Consider the following 17478-nt stretch of genomic DNA (forward strand, 5'->3'; position numbering starts at 1 on the left):
TTGGAAAAGGGTAGATAGGAAGTAAATTTTTTGAGACCTTGTACATGTGAATATATTTTAATTCTATCCTGATACTTGAGTTAGACACTTCCAATGTTGCTGTTGAGAAATCATAAAAAAATCCTGATCTCTTGTACGGGACTTGTTTTTTTTATCTCTGGAAGTTTTCTTTTTTTCTCCCACAGTTTTAACACATTTTGATGACATGACTTGTTCTGGCCTCTGTTCCCCATTTTTCTGGCACTTTGTAGGCTTTGCTAAAGTAATTAAACAAGGAGGCCATTAGACTGAGGTGGCTCTAATGCTTTGGTGGCCTAGTATCAGAAGGAGAAGAGCAAGAGCAAGGGATTGAGAACCTATTTGAAAAAAAAATAATAATAATGATGGAAAACTTCTCTAACCTGGCAAAAGAAATATCCATACAAGTCCAGGAAGTATTGAGAGTGCCAAACAAGATGAACTCAAACAGACCCACCCCAAGACACATAATGATTAAATGCTCAAGGTTACAGACAAAGTGAGGATCCTAAGATCAGCAAGAGAAAAGCAGTTAGTTACTTACAAGGGTGCTTCCATAAGACTGTCAGCTGATTTCTCAACAGAAACTTTGCAGGTCAGATGGATTGGCATGAAATATTCCAAGTGATGAAAAGCAAAAACCTACAACGAAGATTACTCTACCTAGCAAAACTATCATTTAGAATTGAAGGACAGATAAGATCTTCCCAGACAGGAAAAAACTAAAGGAATTCATTATCACCAACCTAGCATTACAAGAAATATTAAAGGGATTTCTTTAAGAAGAACAAAATAAAACATAATAAAATGGCAATAACGATGTACCTATCACTTTAAATGTAAACAGATTAAATGCTCCAATCAAAAGGCAAATGTTGCTGCATGGCTAAGAAAACAAGACCCATGCATATGCTGTCTACAAGAGACCCACCTCAGATTGAGAGAACACACAGATTGAAAGTAAAGGGACAGAAAAAGAAATTTTATGCAAATGGAAATGAAAAAAGAGCTCTGGTACCCATACTTCTATCAGAAAATAGACTTTAAAACAAAAACTATAATAAGAGAGAAGAAGGACATTACATAATGATAAAGGGATAAATCCAACAACACGATAAATCCTAGTATATGTTTATGCACCCCCAAAAAAGAGCACTCAAATACATAAAGCAATTTTTGACCTATATAAAGGGAGAGATCAACAGTAATATAGTCTTAGTAGAAGACTTTAATACCTCATTTACACCAATGGACAGATCTTCCAGAGAGAAAATCAACAAGAAAACAGCAGACTTAACACAATAGACCAGATAAATTTAATTGATATTTTTAGAGCATTTCACCTCAAAGCAGCAGAATATACATTCTTCTCAAGAGCACATGAAACATTTTCCAAGATAGACCACATGTTAGGCCACAAAACAAGTCTCAATAAATTTAAGAAGACTGAAATCACATCAAGTGTTTTCTCCAACCATAATGGTATAATACTAAAAATCAATTACAAGAAAAAAAACCCTGAAAAACAAACAAACACATGGAAGCTATAAAACATGCTGCTAAACAATGAATGGGTTAACAATGAGATCAAGAATGAAATTGAAAGATACATTGAGACAAATGAAAACAAAAACACAATGACCCAAAATCTATGGGACACAGTAAAAACAGACCTAAGAAAGAAATCCACAGCAATGCAGACCTACTTCAAGAAATAAGAAAAATTTCAAATAAACAATCTAACATCACACTTAAAGGAACTAGAAAAAAAACAGCAAAGACCAAAGTGAATAGAAGGAAAGAAATAATAAAAATCAGAGCAGAAATAAACAAAATAAAGCATAAAAAATACAAAAGATTAATGAAATCAAGAGCTTGTTCTTTGAAAATATAAACAAAATTTATAAACTTTTAACTAGACTCATCAAGAAAAAAAAGAGAGCCCACATAAATAAAATCAGAAATGAAAGGAGAGAAGTGATAACTGACTCCACAGAAATACAAAGGATTACAAAAAAAAGTATGAGCAATTATATGCCAACAAATTGGACAATTTGAAAAAATGAATACACTCCTAGAAATAAACAATCTTCTAAGACTGAGTCAAGAAGAAACAGAAAATCTTAACCGACTACTAACAAATTCCAATCGGTAATCAAAAAATTCCCAACAAACAAATGTCCTGGACCACATGGCTTCACAAATGAATTTTACCAAACATTCAAAGAAGAATTAACACCTATTCATCTCAAACTATTCCAAAAATTTCAAGAGAGAAGGCTCCAAGCTCATTTTACAAGGCCACCATTACCGTAATCCCCAAAGAAAAGACATTACCAAAAGGAAAATTATAGGCTGATATCCCTCATGAACATAGGCGTGAAAATCCTCAATAAAATATTGGTAAACCAAATTTAGCCAGACATTAAAAAGATCATACACCATGATCAAGTTGGATTTATTCCTGGGACATAAGGTTTGTTCAGCATCTGCAAATCAATTAACGTGATAGACTACATAAATATAATAAAGGATAAAATTCATATGATCATATCAATAGTTGCAGACAAAGTGTTTGACAAAATCTAGCATCCATTTATAATAAACACTTTCAGCAAAGTGGGAATAGAGGTTATATACTTCAATATAAGAAAGGCCATATATGACAAACCCACAGCTAGCATCATACTCAATGGGGAAAAGCTAGAAGTGTTTTCAATAAGATCAGAAACAAGATAAGGATGTCCGCTTTCACCATTTTTATTCAACATAGTATTGTAAGTCCTAGCCACAGCAATCAGATAAGAAAAAGAAATAAAAGGCATCCAAATTGGAAAGGAAAAAATAAAACTGTCATTATTTGCAAAAAACTGTTAGAACTTATAAATATACTCAGCAAAGTAACAGGAGACAAAATTAATATTCAGAAATTGGTTGCATTTTTATACACCAATAACAAACTATCAGAAAGAGAAATTAAGAAAACAATCCCATTTACAATTGCATCAAGAAAAAAATCTAGTAATAAATTTAGTCAAAGAGGTAAACGACCTGCACTCAGAAAATTATAAGTTATTAAAAAGATACAAATAAATTGAAGGATATACTGTGCTCATGGATAGGGAGAATTAACATCTTTAAAATGTTCATACTACCCAAAACAGTCCATGGATTCGATGCAATCCCTATCAAAATACCAATGGCATTTTTCACAGTACTAGAACAAATAATCTTAAAATTTATATGGAACCATAAAAAACCCTGAAAAGCCATGGCAATTGTTGGAAAGAACAAGTTGGATGTATCATACTACCTGATATTAAACTGTACTTCGAGGCTATAGTAATCAAAACAGCGTGGTACTGGCATAAAAACAGACACATAGATCAATGGAATAGGATAAATCCAGGAATATATGGTCAACTAATCTATGACAAAGAAGGCAAGAATATAAAATAGGGTTAAAGACATTTTATTCAACAAATGATGTTGAGAAAACTGGACAGATACATGCGAAAAAATGAAACTGGACCACTTTCTTACCGCATATACAAGAATAAACTCAAAATGGATTAAAGACTTACATATAAGACCTGAAACTATAAAACATAGAAAACATAGGTAGTAAACTCTCTGACATTGCTCTTAATAATATTTTTTTCTGATATATCTCCTTGGAGTAGGGAAACAAAAGAAAAAAAATGGGAGTACATCAAACTAAAGAGGTTTTATGTAGCAAAGGAAACCATTAACAAAACGAAAAGACAACCTAATGAATGGGAGAAGATATTTGCCAATGATATATAAAGAATTAATATCCAAAATATATAAAGAACTAATATAACTCAATACCAAAAACCAAACAATCCAATTAAAAAATGGGCAGAGGACCTAAATAGACATTTCTCCAAAGAAGATGTACAGATGGCCAGTAGACATGTGAAAAGATGCTCAATGTCACTAATCAGCAGAGAAATGTAAATTAAAATCACCATGAGATATCATCTCACACCTGTTGGAATGACTATCATCAATAAATAAAAAAAACCTATCACTGTTGGTGTGGATATGGAGAAAAAGGTACCCTTGTGCACTGCTGGTGAGAATTCGAACTGGTGCAGCCACTATGGAAAACAGTAAGGAAGTTCCCCCCCAAATTAAAAAAATATACCTACATTATTTCCCAGCAATTTCCTAGGTGAACACACCTGAAAAAGTCAAAAACATGAATTCAAAAAGATATATGCACCCCTATGTTCAGTACAGCATTATTTACAGTAGCCAAGATGTGGCGACAACCTGGGTGTCCAGCCGTGGATAAATGGGTAAAGAAGAGGTAGTACATATACCCCCAAATTAAAAAAAATATACCTACATTATTTCCCAGCAATTTCCTAGGTGAACACACCTGAAAAAGTCAAAAACATGAATTCAAAAAGATATATGCACCCCTATGTTCAGTACAGCATTATTTACAGTAGCCAAGATGTGGAGACAACCTGGGTGTCCAGCCGTGGATAAATGGGTAAAGAAGAGGTAGTACATATATACAATGGAACATTACTCAGCCATAAAAAAGAATGAAATCTTACCATCTGAGAAAACATGGATGGACCTAGAGGGTATTATGCTAAGTGAAATAAGTCAGACAGAGAATGAGAAATACCATATAATCTCACTTATATGTGGAATTCGAAGAACAAACAGATGAACAAACAAAACAGAAACAGACTCATAGATAGAGAACAAAGTAATTGTTGCCAAGTGAGGAGGGAAGGGGTTGAGGGCTGAGTGAAGAAGGTGAAGTGATTAAAAAGTACAAATTGGTAGTTAGAAAAATAGTCACGGGGTCAAGGGGATGTAAAGCACAGCATGAGGAATACAGTCGATAACATTGTAATAACGATGTACTGTGCCATGTGGGTCCTAGCCAGGGGGATCATTTTGTAAATCACAGACACGTCTAACCATTCTGCTGTACACCTGAAACTAATAAGCAATAATATTGAATGTCAATTCTAATTGAAAAATAAAAATTAAAAAATAAATAAAGGAATGAAAAAATAGAATATTTAAGATCCTGGGATAATTGGATGCTCTTGGGCATTTCTCTCCTGTAAGTAGGAGCAGTAAAAGTCAAACCTCGTAGGGTTGTTTTGAGTATTAAAATGATTAATACATGTAAAGGATGTAAAAAAATTTCTGAATTCTAACATGTGTGAATAGGTGATTGTTAACAAGGATTAAGAAGGCTTATTCATAAAAAGCTTATCGATTTGGATTTTAAAAAGTTAAACTGTATGATGGAAACAGGAGACACATTCAAAATAAAAATAAAACAAAATTGTCTAGAGTAAAATCAAAAACATACACAGGCAAAAATAACCAATATTAATATTGGCGTAGAAATATCAATAATAGAAAATGAATTTAAAATAACAAGACACAATAGGAATGAAGAGAGGTGATACCCAATGAAGAGAGGGAGGTGATCTGTGAAGTAACCATAAGCTTATGTTCTTTGAAGCTTTGTATGTAACAGCAAAATATATCCTTCATTAAGAAACTGGATAAAGTGTTTTATATTCATGTAATAGAATACTGTTAAGTTAAAAAGATCAAAAACATGCAGTAAAACAAACAGGAAAACAGTAAAAATTTCAAACCATTGTTTGAACATTAATATGTAAAGCAAAGATACACGGGTGATCTGAAAGCATATATTTCAAAATAATAGTTGCTGGGAAGAAGAAGATTGTCACTCCATTGTTAGTTATTTGCCATTTCTTTTATTTTATAAGGGTATCAAGCAAATACCTCAAATTGTTAGCATTTCCTAGGAAATGATTGTAATTGTTAGTAAATGTTCGTTTCTGTAGTTTTCTGTCAAACCAATGGCAATACTAACAGCATTATCTTCACATGAAACTTTAGTATTGTTTGCCTTTTAGTGATAGAAAGTATAAACATACGGGATTAGTAGTTCATTGTTTCCTAAAACCATTGCATTACCTTTTAATTCTTTATTATTTCTCTTTTATTTGGAACTTCTAACTTCTAAATAATCCTCGGTTTCACTTTATCATCAAATATGTTAGTAATTTCTGAATCATCAGTTGACAAAGAGAGGAGATACTGAGATATAAAAAATCCAGGTGGGTTTTTGGAGTGTTTTGATTGTAGTTCAACTATTATACTCTATCATTTAAATTTTCATATTTCAAATATATTTGAGTCAAATTCTAAAGCCACAAAATAACAAACAGTGTAACCAAGAGGTTTGACAGAGACCAATGGTTAAAAGCTTGGCTTCGCAGGTCCCAGACTTTTGATTTCTGGACATCATCCAGTGGTTCTCTTTTGTGATTAATTGCCATCTGTTTCCAAGCAATACAAGAAGAGACAAAAAAATAAAATTGTGTTTCAGATGCAATTTTATATCAGTTCCTGCATTTTTATCACCTATTACATTCAAATAATATGCTTTTAGTTTAAAAATGTATATATCAATGCAAAACACCTGGAAAAACAAAATGCAAATTTTAAAAATTCTAAAATCATCTATAATTATGAACATCTTCCACACTACATTTTATTTTTTGATTTTTTAAAAAAGCTTTTATAAATGAGGTTTAATAAATACCACCTTATAGGTGTTTCAGTACAAGTCTCTAACATCTATGTATACATAGCAACAGCTATACCTTGTGTAGGCCTCGAGTCTTCGGTCACATTCACATGTAGAACACATGAATGTTCCCTTTCTGTCTAAATTTTTATAGTAATAGGCAACTACTTCCCATTTTACTTCTCTCTCTTCTGCCAGACCCAGTTCACGTGGCCCTAGGGCAGAAGGTTATAGGGCATAATGGAGGCGATAAGGCCACCTCATCGCTGTGACGACCAAGATGGAGGCTAGCTAGAGTGTTGATCCTCAACAGATAAAGAAGAGGGAAACTATCCTTTTCTACCAAGAAGAAGTGAAGGTAAAGGGATAGTCTTAATTCTAGCATTCAAGGCACAAATGCAAAAGAAGAACGGAGAGTTGCTAACTGCCTCTGCCAAGTACCCCATGGCAAAGTATTTCACGCTTTTAATTTCAAGCATTCAATTTTAAAAAATCTCAAAGTATGAAGAATTAAGACACTGAAAATTTATTCCCAAGATGACTATGTTCCACAGAAATACAGTCTTGTAAGCACACTGTGGAGTCGAAGGCACTCCTCGAACCACTTCACATCATGAGTTAACACAGTGACGTACCTGGGGCTAAGAACACGTGCTCTTGAAGAACAAAGGCTTTTGAATGATGCTTCCAATGTCCCCCACAAAGTGAGCAGTGTCTTGGGTAGACAAAAATCTTAATGTCAAAATTGGAAAACTGCCTTCGATTCAGGCACTTTACTTTCTTCACCACTAGGATGAAGAAAAAATTTTTATATGACATCACATTTACAGTTTATATAAAAATTTTTTCTTCAACAGATACCCTGGCTGCACTATCTGATAGTCTTCAGAAGGCTGGCCCAACTGCCACTCAAATAGTTTATTGTGAAGTGAGTCAAAACCTACAGTGTCTCAATGCTTTCTTCCTGGCAAAGAAGAATAGTGGTATTCATTTTCTTTAAAAAATGTTATAGTTGACAGATTTGATTTCAAAACTGCCTTTGACCCTGGATAGTCTCATGAACTACACAAATAAGTAAACTAAATTTAAAAACCAATAGCAGTAGCTTCTTTGTCTCATGAACCACCCACAGCATGAAAGAGCTGTGTCCCAGGGAACTGGAAGGCTGGAAGGCCACATGGAAAAGATCTACCTTTCCTGAGGTGTCTACCTTAGAACTGTCCTGGGTTGAGCCAAGTGCCTGTGGCATGTGAACACGTAACATATTAAAGCTAACCAGCATACGAAGCCACAGTCAGAGCATTAAAGGTAGTGATGCCTGGCCCTAGAAGTTAGCAGCCAATATCCATTGAGACTGGGGTCTATAACTCAGCCTCAGGAGTTGAATAACATCATTTGCAGGTGTATGTTTATGAGCTTCTGGGTGGTCTTTGGGCACAGGTAATTTTAGTAATCTAAGGAAGAGGTAGTTCAAGGCCAACCTTAGAGCTCCTCATGTTTCTTTTTAAGAAATGCAAATAGATTTTGACATTATTAAACTAGAATTTTTAAATGTTTCCTAAGCAACAATGGTATGATGTATAGATGGCATAAGTTCTCTTATGAAAAAATGCTAAAACATGTAGAAAAAGGAATATTCCATTAAGCCTCTTTGAGAGAATTCCTTGTGTTAAGATACTTTTAAATATTGGCTTTTTCTAGTTCAACACGAGTAGCTTGGAACTCCTACCTTAAGTTGAACTTAGAAAAATTAGGTTATTTAACATTATATGACATCACATTTACAGTTTATATAAAAATTTTTTCTTCAATAATCAAAATACATCTTTAGCAAAAATGTATAATGTAAAATTTTATAAAATAAACACCCATCAAAAAGCATAATGTTCTTTTAGTACCATTTCAGATTTAGATTTTCCTTAAATACTGAAACTTTCCATGGACAAGCAGGGTTGCTACAGGTAAGAAGGCTCCTTCATTCTGATTTTGGCTGTTTTTATAAAATGCTGATCCTCCAAGATTCTCCAAGATGGATACTACAACACTGATTGTCAAAGCTTTTAAGAAGAAATGGTACAAGGCTGTCTGTGGGCCACTGTGAGGCAAGGCATTGCATAGAAAGCCTCTTTCCTAGATTCATTGATTCAAACTCTGCAGCTGAGGGTTTCATACTGGATTTCATGTTTCCAAGCCCTACACTGCTGGCGTGACACAGCTAGACCTGGTCACCCCTCAGACCAGACGAGGCTCACCCTGGCTGAGGACAGCCAGTAGCAAATAAACTGACTTCACAGGACCTTGATGCCCACCCAGCAGTCTGTGAGCAAGACCCTCGAAATCACCCTAACATTCAGGTGGAAGCTAGGTCAGAGACTGGGAATCGGTCTCTGTGAACTCATTTGTTTTCTTTACTTGTGATGACTGTGCCTGGCTGGAGGAAGATTCACTTTCACGTGCCTTGTTAAAAGGTAAGAAAGGAATGGTTGTCATCTTTGGCCAAAACAAAAGGCTTTTGGATGAGCGTCTAGCTCGGTCCCAGCGCACTCCGCTCGGGGCTGCTCTTGATAGTTTATAGTAGAGGTATGGCATGCGCTCTCAGCCAAACCATCAGACCTCAGATCACAAATGATTTGTGTCTGAAGTCACCCTCCTCGTCTGTCCTGATATGATTGACTCTATCTTCCTGGATTTCTGGATTCTTGTAACTTTTCCCATTGTTTATGTTGATGAAGTAACCACGTCTGTATGCACTGCAGATACCCGCTGTTATCAGCGCCAGTATAGCAAGGACAACCGGAGCCCCTCCAATAATTCTGACAACGTCCAGGTAGTAGGCTTCTGCCTCCTGTTCCTCACTGCAGGCTGAGCCTGCGTCATTGGAAGCGATGCGGTAGTACTGCCCTCCCTGTGAACAGCGCTGCAAACCAGAGTGCCTATTTCAGCGTTTAGAAGAAAAGAATTTCGAAATTTTGGATTGGCGCTAAAGTCTCTTGGCAGCGGTACATTATTGCAACACCAAATGTGAGACGCGGGGTAGTCCTCACTCTCCTGGCAGTGCAGCGTTGCCTTCTTGCCTCCAGGCACAACGTTTGGTGGGCACACAGAAGCTACTGGCCTCACTTGCACGGTTAACTCCAGGGCAATCTTAATTTATTTGCGGTCCTTTGGAGCAACCACCTCACAGCGATAAAGGGCTGAGTCTGTCTGGGTCACATTCCAGATCTTTAGAGAGGTTTTCTCCAATAGTTCTGCAGGACCTGACAAATCTCCCTGTATTTTGTTCTCAAAAAAAACACATATGTGGTTTGGGCTTCTTGAATTTTCTTTCATTCAATCGTGCGGTCATTTTCCTGTAAATCTGTAATGATACAAGACAGCACCACACTTTCAAATTCTATACCACTGGGTTTCGGTTGCTGGATTTGAACTTTCACAGCCCTTGAAAAGCCATGCATTTTAAGAGAGTTCTGAGAGCACACACTGAGAAAGGAAATTGTAGAGACCTCAAAATGCCAAGTTAAAAAAAAAAGGAGTAATTATGTTAAGTGTTGGCATCACGGATAATTATTATTTCGTTCTCTAAAGTTTGCTGTGCTTTCCAAAATTTCTATACCAAAGATGTAATCTGGAAGAAATGAAAACAAACAAACAAACAAAACCTCAATATGAAGAACAGATAATGAGTGATAGAGTAAACAAATATTTCTTTCTAAGATATTTCGTCACTGATTCATTAGTTAATACTCTCGCTAATGAGTGATTGATTATATAATAAGTGAATAAATAAACATTTCTTCTTAGGATATCCCGCCAAAAAACTACCCTACGTCATCAGCTGAGACGCTGGCTGTCTAGCAGCGGCACACAGCAATTCAGCTGGTTCAAAGCATAATAGCAACCTCCTTTCCCATAATTCCCTTCTCGCTAGTTTCCCATGAAACTGCTCTACAACCAGACAATTAAGCCCGCCCCTTCACTCTTTACTGGCCATTCGCAATTGGTTCCGCCCCACGCGATCAGTTTGAGGCTGTTGATTGGATAAGAGTGCAGTCCAGTGGGCTGGACGGGTTTTGACAGCGGGCGCGGAGGCGTGGCCACCGCTTTCAGAATACTACCCTGTCTCCTGCCGCACCATGTACCGCGCACTGTGGATCCTTGCGCGCTCGCGTCCCCTCGTCCCGGCTCCATCCTCAGCCGCCGGTCCCGGCGTTGGTGGCGCGGACGCCCTCCCGTTCCGGCCCCCGAACGCCGCTCGAATGGTGAGCGCCGGCCGCCCGTCCCCCGACCTCCCTGCGGTGACCTTCAGCTTCCGGCTCGCCGGCCCAGGCGCCCGCGAGCGTTCCGCCCGAGCCCGGCCCTTGGCTGCGCGCCCGCGTGGCCGCCTTCTCGGCCTCGGGCATCTTCTCCAGAGCCGGGAAGAAGCCTCAGCCCCGGGTGAGCGCTTGGGCAGGGGCTGCACCTGGCGCCGAGGGTCGCGCTCCCGGCCCCTCCCCGGAGGCCCCGCTGCCGGCCTTGGCCTCGGCGTTTTGGGGTAGCCCGCCTGAGTCGCTCTTAGTGCTGCGTTCCTGCCGGTGCAGAGGCTCCCATCTTGGGGGTGCTGCCCTCGGGACAGTGCCGGGGTGGGAGGAGAGTGTGTGGAGAGAGGCAGCTTCCTCCCCACCCCTTAGTAAGTCCGACACTGGCCGGGTGCCCAGCTAGCGGTCTCTGAACTCTGGCTGCTGGGGCCATCACGCTACAGTGAACTGCTTTCAGGTCCAGGTGGGGTTGAAGGTTCTTATGAATTTAAAAGAGTTGCCTTCTCATGAAATTGCCTGTTTAGTTCGTTAGGCAGCATACGGTTTGCTCCACTTTTGTAAATTTGTGAACGTAGGCAGCGTATCCTGAAGCTAGCATGTTAGAGGAGGTTAGATAGTTAGGCCCTATAGCTAAATCAGTACTTTTGATTCAGAAAGACCACTAGGAAATTTAAAGGCCCAAGTTCAAGTTGTGATACGCTGACTTAGATAGGCCTCTGCTCTTTAGAGTGTCACCTTCTGTATTTTGGGGCTTTAACAAGCAGTAAGTACGTACGTATATTGTTAGGAAATATTTGAGAAATAAATGATAGTTTAGGAAGAGTTACAATTATGCACTGTTTACTGTGCTGTCCTATGAGCTTTGCAAAGTGATGTTATTTCAAACCCTACTCTACTACTCAAGTTTGGGACTTTGGACCAGTTGTCTTTGTGCCTCAGTTTCTGCGTGTAAAATGAAAATAATTACAGCGACGCCACAAGGTTGCATCTGTGAAAGTACTTTGAGTTTGGCATTTGGTGAGGGCTTGTTAAATAAATGCTTCCATCTAGAATATTTCAAAGGCCAAGATATTTTATGGACTATAAACTTTAAGATAATTTGATGTCATCGCTGTACCTGAAACTACAAAATCAGGATGCTTTATGTTCTTGGACTCCCTGCTCTAATAATTTTAGTGCATTTTAGAACTTTTAAAAGTTATTTTTTATTTATTCTATGAAAGGGAATAGGAGACTGAAGAACTGAATATCTCATTGGCACAAATGTCAGAAAATAGCAGTGCCTTGCTTTTAGGGTTGTAAAGTTAGCTAACATCAGATGAGAACAGATTTTTCATTATTTTGAATACATCTTTCTAATCTTAGCTCCCAAATCTGTTGATTTTATTAGAAGTTTTTCTTGTTGCTAAAATTGAGAAATTCATATAACTCTTGACTACCTAAGTTACCTTTTATCCAAAAGAGCATATAAAGTTCATCCAGTAGGAAGAAAACATTAACCGAATGCCAGCTAGGTACTGGGCCCTGGGAATAAGACAGTTGCTATGGGCATAGAGCTTGGAGACTGTTTCCAGTAGTCTCCAAAAATTTTAGTATATGCACTTGTGTTTATGTGTATACAGCATCATGATACAATGTTTTTTTCTTCTGTGGGTCATTGTAAAGAATATTTGAAGAAATTTCACAAAGTTACCTGGTTTATCATCCCTCTATCCATATGTGTATGTATATATATGTGCTTTTCTAGCAGATGCCAACCCCACATAGACATAGCCTGCTCGGATGGTTTTCTCTAATTCCTGGTGATTTACGAAGTGTTTTACAGCGTTGCTTCATTTTCTGTTCTACAAATTTGTGCAACCCACATATTTTGGGGGATTAAAGTGAGAACTTTAGTCTTTTGGGATAGTTCGTTACTAGTTAAGCTGCTAATAGTTTGTTATTAGGTAGACAAACTACATGTTGTTGCAAATATGGGATATTTATCATTACTGTGAGGACAGGAAATACAGTTGATCCTTGAACAACACAGAGTTTAGAGGTACCAACCCTTGCACAATTGAAAATCGCGTATAACTTGATTCCCCAAAAACTTAACTGCTAATAGCCTACTGTTGACTAGAAGCCTTATTGATAACATAAACAATTGATTAACACATATTTTGTATGTTATATATATTACATACTGTATTCTCATATAAAGTAAGCTAGAGGAAAGAAAATATTAAGAAATCATGAAGAGAAAATACATTTACAGTATTTATTGAAGAAAAGACTATATAAGTGGATCCATGCAGTTCAAACCCATGTTGTTCAGGGGTCAACTGTATTTTCAAACTATTCCCTTTAAATCATGTGTATTGGGAAGCTAAAGTCTAACATTTAAACCAGACATTAACTAAAGAGAACACAATGTTATTTTTTTTTTAAAACCAGAGGCACTGTATTTATTACTTTTACTCAGGAAGGCATATTATATCCTAGCTATGAAACTTAACCCTAACTGTGTATTCTTTTGCTTTTGCCAGAAAAGAAGCTCCTCTGAAGTGAGAAGCTGCCCTCTGCCATGAGTCCTGTGCAAGATCACTAATGAATACCTGGCATTTCTACGGCACGAGCAGGTCCTCAGGTGAGCTCCGGACTTCCACTGCTGGGGGCAGAAAGAGTGAGTGATTCAGCAGACTACTACCTTTTTCCTTCCAGTCTTCTTACCCTCCTCCTATCATTAGGCAGACTTTGTTAATTTGTTTGGAGAATTACTGAGAGACTCATGTTTTAGAAAAGCTTTGTTGTTTAACAGATGTGAAGCAGTGTTGAAGAGGGGCCACAGTGGGCAATATGAGGGCAATATATCAACATGGGAGGAGCCTGGCATGAGCCTTTTATTCTTAATAATGTTTTCATCTGGATACTGCTTAGAGTGAGGTAACCTAGTAAAGAGATTGATTTCCAGAAGTCTGGATTTATGAATAATTTGTTTCAATGCTTTTGTCAGCTGGAGTGATTATATATTTTGGATAGAATAACAAAGTTATTGAGCATCTAAAGAAATCATCTCAGAATGAGAGGTTCCATGGACCAGTACTGTGTGCTCTGGGCTGCTAGCCCACGCCATGTTGACTAGAAGCCTTATTGATAATATAAACATTTAACACATATTTTGTACATGTAGTATATACTGTATTCTTACACTAAAGTAAGCAAGAGGAAAGAAAATGTTACTAAGAAAATCATAAGCAAAGTACATTTGTAGTATTTATTGAAAAAAATCCTTCTATAAGTGGACTCGCACAGTTCAACCTGTGTTGTTCAGGGGTCAACTGTATATTTTTTGAAGTGTTTGCTGAGATTGTTATTTCAGCCACAATTGACTTCTACACTTTTACAATGATCATTGCCAAGGTTCTATAGTTTGAGGCTTTTGTTTCTAGATTTGGAATTAATTTTTTTTTTAAAGTTTAAGCTGAAGAAAATAGCTAAAATTTATTTATCAAGATTTTTCCAAGTATCTTTGAATGTTACTGAGTTTTATCATAGCAGCCTGTTATTTAGGGAAGGGGCCCCCAAACCTCAGGCCAAGGAGTGTTAGGGAATGTGCCTCACAGCAGGAGACGAGTGGTGGGCAGCTAGTGAAGCTTCATCTATATTTGCAGCCGCTCCCCAGCGCCAGCATCACCGCCTCAGCTCCACCTTGGATCATCAGCCGTTAGATTTTCATAGGAGCAGTGGTCTCTGGTGCCAAAAAGGTTGGGGACTGCTGATTTGGGAGACAAGGTTATTGCTGTTTCAGGATGAAAATTTAATAATTTTGAACACAAAAAGCAATGACGTAAGTTTAAGGAATGGAACCTGATTGTACAGATGACTTCCGGAAATCAATCTCTCTTCTTTGTTGCCAGCATCTTGTCTGTCTCATTACAAGGTAATAGTGAAGAAGAACCTAGCTCATGTGTCCAAGTGCCACTGCTGTCATTGCTAGCGTTGGACCAAGTATATTTTAACATACAAGGGTATTTACTTGGGGTATCCAAAACAAAGATCATAATGCAAAATACTTGTGTGCATTTGAGATATAGAACCGAGCTGCTTTTGGGAGGCAAGTTGTTATACAGCCATGTCAGCGTAACCAGGCTCTATTAGAGAAAAGTCTTAACAACATCTTCAGCCTCTTTTATTCTACAGGGAAGGGATACAACTCAAGGGATTGTTGTGGGCCGATTTGGAGTTACTCCCTGTTTCTTGGTTTATGGAAGTGATGATTAAAAAAAAATGAATCTAAACAGCTTTTGGAATATGACAGTCCGAGTTTGAATATTTCATCCCTTCCGCCTTGCTATCTGCTGAGATAGCAGGTGATCTGCTAAAATTATTTAATGGCTCCAAGCCTCAGTGTAGACTTCTTTAACGTGAGACTGGTAATGGTAAAATCTCCTAGGTGGTTGTGAGAAGTATTTGCTACCTAGCACAGTAAATGCCAGGATATGATTACTTTTATTAGCTTCTCCTTATTGGCTTAGGCTAGTCCTCTGTAGACTTTTAGGCATGGGGGAAAAATGTACCTTATTAATTATACTCCTATATTTCCACCTAGACACAATTATTTTTCTTTTCATGTAATCCAAAAGTCTTTATAACATAAAGGGTTTTGTAAATAAAACTTTTTCTTGTCAGAAGACTATATACTAAAACAAAATTAGTTGGCTATGGATTTTTAAATCTTTTGAATCATCTGACCATGTTTATTTCATAATTAATGCAAAGCGAACATTAAAGCTGAGTATTTCTTGAGGCCTCCTTAATATAAAGTATCATGTGTAAATTCCAAATTTCTAGTGTTTTACAATAAATTTTTTACAGTGCTATAAAATATTTTTTAGCAGTTATTGATTTTTTGTATTAGTGTAACTCTGTACTTGGTAGAACCTAGTTTCTACGTAAAAAGGACTTTGGGTCGTGGGCTCTTATTCTGGGTGGTGGATTGACTTCAAGATATAGACTTCCTAAAATCATATGTAGGACTTGCGTATATGTATTTATGTTCATTTGTATTGGGAGAAGATCCATAGCTTTCCTCATATTCCCAAAGGGTTCCTCATCCTGAAAAGGTTAAGAATGAACCTAGCCTGTCTTCACTTGTCCGTACATTTACTTTAATTTATAAATGAGAAAAGCCGACTTGCTGAAGGTGACACAGCAGTCTGGACTATTTGTATTGCACTGAGTTATCTCTCATGCATAGTATTTGTAGACCTCAGATAAGCTTTGTTTAAATAGGTAATATTTTCAGATTTTAAAGTCTCATTCTTCTACTGTTTTCTGAAGTTCCCAGTAAAATAAGCATTAAGTTGAGTACACTGAATTGTCCAAAGCTTGACCAATAATAGGCATACTCCTGAATTGGAAAAGATTATTTTTCCTTTAAAGGCTTTCTTTGTATTTATCATCTATGTAATGTATGAATTCTGTAATATGTCTTTAACATCTGTATTAATGTGTGTGACTAAAATTTCTCAAAAGAGCTGGAGGCGGGGAGTAGAATGAAAATCAAAATGGATTTTTTTGTCTTTGTGGTACTTATTAAGATTTTTTTCCCTTACAGTTGATATGAAGTTATTACGTTTGACAATTTCTTTTCAAGCTGTAATAGTGTCTTATCTTTATCTATAGGCTAGCCAGAATTCCTTTCGGATAGAATATGATACCTTTGGTGAACTTAAGGTCCCAAATGATAAGTATTATGGTGCTCAGACTGTGAGATCTACAATGAACTTCAAGATTGGAGGTGTGACGGAACGCATGCCAGTAAGTGGATTTTGTGGAAATAATGATTTTGGATGAACTAATCTTTGTTCAAATGAGTCAGCTTTATTTTGTAAATAAATATTTTGCAGAGTTAAAATATAGCTGTTAGAGAATGTTGTGAGTAGTAAGATGTTTCTCTTTCATGAAAATGTCAAAGACCTTTCGAAGTTTAGTTAACTATTATTTTGAGCTGGGACTTTAAATATTTTGGATTTTTATTTGATACAAATAAGCTATTTGTCTTGCTGGGATTTTTTTTTCCAGATATTTACAAGGATTTTTCAGTTTGTAAACATTTTTAAGTTTAATACTTAAATTTTATTTTTTTACCGATTAACACTGATTTTTTTAAAAAAACTGATTTAAAAGGAAACAGACTTTTCTTTAATATTATACTTTCTATTTTAGTGTCAATATCCAGAAAAGTATACATAAATACCTAAAAATATTTTTCTTTACTATGCCTGGCATGTAATAGATAACATAAGTATTTGTTTAATGCCACCTTAATGATTTAACGATTAGAACACTTTCTGTTGTATTTCTTTAAATCTAAGATGACCTCAGTTTGAGGATGCACCACTATGTGCCACTAAGAAAGAAAAGGGCTACCAGTTAAAGTCGTGACATGTCATTGTTCGTAAGATGCCTCTTGATCTCAGAGAAAAGAACTGATGAAATACATTACATATCCGAGTATAGCCCAACCAGAGTATGGAAAATAGTCAGTGCAGG

At 36.9% G+C, this 17478-nt stretch overlaps 1 protein-coding gene and 1 pseudogene across 4 annotated transcripts in view; one reads left to right on the forward strand and one right to left on the reverse strand.

Moving 5' to 3' along the window:
• Nucleotides 1-6596: 6596 nt before the first annotated feature.
• On the reverse strand, nt 6597-10557 carry LOC102883348 (annotated as a pseudogene).
• A 166-nt stretch (nt 10558-10723) lies between these two features.
• The window catches only part of FH (fumarate hydratase), a 28124-nt gene continuing 21369 nt past the window's right edge, over nt 10724-17478 (forward strand). Inside the window, exons 1-2 of one of the 4 annotated variants that reach the window (XM_006924121.3) lie at nt 10724-10905; nt 16609-16743. In XM_006924121.3, coding sequence (XP_006924183.1) covers nt 10780-10905; nt 16609-16743 — 261 coding nt within the window. In that variant the 5' untranslated portion in view covers nt 10724-10779. Of the gene's footprint in view, nt 10906-10935; nt 11081-11385; nt 11405-16608; nt 16744-17478 lie in introns of those variants that run through there. The other 3 variants (XM_025041214.1, XM_015598705.2, XM_025041213.1) reach the window with 3 other exon arrangements.

Source organism: Pteropus alecto, unplaced genomic scaffold (genome assembly GCF_000325575.1).
Source record: "Pteropus alecto unplaced genomic scaffold, ASM32557v1 scaffold279, whole genome shotgun sequence".
In the NCBI taxonomy this organism is placed as follows: Eukaryota; Metazoa; Chordata; class Mammalia; order Chiroptera; family Pteropodidae; genus Pteropus; species Pteropus alecto.